Source organism: Montipora capricornis, chromosome 5 (assembly GCF_036669925.1).
Source record: "Montipora capricornis isolate CH-2021 chromosome 5, ASM3666992v2, whole genome shotgun sequence".
Lineage (NCBI taxonomy): Eukaryota > Metazoa > Cnidaria > Anthozoa > Scleractinia > Acroporidae > Montipora > Montipora capricornis.
Window position 1 is genome coordinate 31807280 of NC_090887.1, and position 2500 is coordinate 31809779.

The window sequence follows — 2500 nt, forward strand, 5'->3', positions numbered from 1 at the left end:
AGAAGGGACTGGGCCCCACTTGCAATAACAACCTTTTGCTAGTTTGATTCTTTGAAATCGATTAGACAGAAAATCAATGATCCAGTTAACTATATTACGTGGTACGGCTGTGGCCCAAGTTCGATTCCCGGACCCGACGCCATAAATCGGTTGAGTTTCTGTTGGTTTTCTTCTGTGCCTCGAGGGTTTTTCTCCGTGTTCTCCGGTTTTTCCCCTTCAGCAAAAACCAAAATACGGCTGATTTCAGCTGGCTGTAAGCTGTGCTCCAAGGTCACACATGGACCGTATAGCGGCTGACAGAGGGTTCAATGTATGCTTTCGGTTCGACTTTAGCCGCGATTATTATTATTATTGTTATTATTATTATTATTATTATTATTATTATTATTTTTATTATATTCACTGTCGTAACATTACAAGCGTGAATATTGGATGAAAGCCACAACTAGAAGACGAAGTTAAGGCTTCAAAATGTCTGACTACAAAAGGCTAAAGACCCAAAGACTTGGAAACGGAAATCCTGGAAACTCAAGTGTGAACCTTGTTGCTGTTTCTTAGTGCTTGACTTTATTTATTTTCTAAATTAGAAAACCTTCAAAACCACAACTAAAAGGAATGCAATTTGTACTGTGTATATGAGCACGTGCATGGAATTAACTTTTCTTAGGACACATGTTAAAGCAAATTTTCTAATATCTTAGGCAATATTTTCAAGACGGTTTTATTGTATGCAAGCGTTCTAAATGCACGGTGCTAAGAACGGGCGGCTTGATAAAAAATAGCAGCATGACGAATTCTACCTCCGACTCGCAAAGTTCCCTCCACGAGAACTGGGGAAAGAGTGCAAAGTCTGCTTTGACGCTTTACTGGGTGACCTGCAGACAATGAATCCAAGTCGTCGGGGAAGGTTTGACGCTGAACTAGCTGCACCACCTTGCTGGTTGATAACCGTATCTCAGGCAGAGTTATACCCCCTTTCAGTAGTTGACGAAACGAACTAACCAAGCAACAATGGTTAACAGGCGTGGCCAGGATGAAAAACGTCTTAGTAACTGGTCTAATGATGATCCTTAGGTGATGGACATAACAGATTTTTCTGGTTGAACTTCCGAATCATGTTCAGAAACTGAGCCGATGCTGAGGGATGGCCATTATTCTTCCGGGTAAAGGAGAAAACTTTGTCCGCATAATCAACGGCATTTTAGATTCAGCTTGTGCAGTTCCATTCCCCTCGATCCGTCGTCAGCTGGATTAAGCGATGTTGGAACATATCGCCATTGCTGTGGCGTAGAGACTTCACGAATCTCGTTTACTCGATTCGCTACAAATGGCTTAAACGGTCTTCTTTCGTTGGCTATATATGCGGTTAAGGAGTCGGACCAGAACGTTACACCAACCAAGGGAAGGTCTAGCTCTTCGCGTATCAGCAGATGTAAGCGTTTAGCGGTTACGGCCGCTTGCAGCTCCAAGCGGGGAATAGACCATTGCTTCAAAGGGGAATTCCGGATCTTTCCCATGAAAAAGGGGCAGTGAACGTTTCCAGCATCGTCAAGGAGCCGTAAATAACCGACTGCCGCGTATCCATGGGTGGACGCATCGGAAAAGTAATGCAGTTGGATGTTTGAGATGGATCTTTCAGAGAAAGGCTTGAAACATTGCGGAATCTTCAAGTTGGCAACATATGACATGGACTTCAGCCAATTGTTCCATTGAGCTAAGAGAGGTCCTTGTATCGGATGATCCCATGAAGCATCAATTCTCCATAGCTGCTGAAGAATAACTTTGACCGGAAGAAGAAATGGACCCAGAAAACCAAGAGGGTCAAACAATGAACTGACAGTGGACAGAATGCCACGTTTGATTGGAGGTTTGTTAGTAGAAGTAACCTTGAATTGAAGGTTATCAGATAGCGCATCCCAGTGGAAGCCCAGAGTCCGTCCGATGGAGAGTTCGTCAAGGTCGAGGTTGATGGACGGATTTGGTAACTCCTCTTGAGGGAAGGCTCTGAGAACCCTGTCGCTGTTGCTTGTAAACTTCGTAAGATGGAATCCACCTTCTTTCAAGACACTTACTAGCTGGTTTGCTAACGTAATCGCTGACTCCGTAGTTGCCACAGTCTTCAACAGATCGTCAACACAGAAATTCCTCTGGACTGTCTTGACATCTTCGGGACTTAGACGAGTTTTGTTATCTTCTGCCGTCTGTTTTCAATGCTCCAAAAATATGGACGAGCATCTGATAGTCGACCGGTGGCTGGTCCAGGGAATCATTCTACCACAGGAACCTCAAGGCATCTGCATCTTTGGTTAGAACTTTAACTTGATGAAACATCGCCTCTATGTCAGCATTGAACGCAATCTTCTCCTGTCGGAAGCGAATAAGTACTCCTACCAGATTGTTCGTCAGATCTGGACCGTGGCACAGTCGATCGTTCAGAGATGTTCCATTGAACTTGGCGGCAGCATCAAATACCACCCGGATCTTATTGGGTTTGTTTATA

The 2500-nt window shown here is 44.1% G+C and overlaps 1 protein-coding gene across 1 annotated transcript in view; it reads right to left on the bottom strand.

Annotated features, from left to right (window-relative positions):
- Positions 1–1190: 1190 nt before the first annotated feature.
- LOC138048729 (uncharacterized) overlaps positions 1191–2500 on the bottom strand; it is a 1615-nt gene continuing 305 nt past the window's right edge. The window contains exons 1-2 of the mRNA XM_068894860.1: positions 2320–2500; positions 1191–2201 (exon numbers count right to left, since the gene is read on the bottom strand). The exon at positions 2320–2500 is cut by the window's right edge and continues 305 nt beyond it. Of these exons, the coding sequence (XP_068750961.1) occupies positions 1191–2201; positions 2320–2500 (1192 nt within the window). The remainder of the gene's footprint in view (positions 2202–2319) is intronic.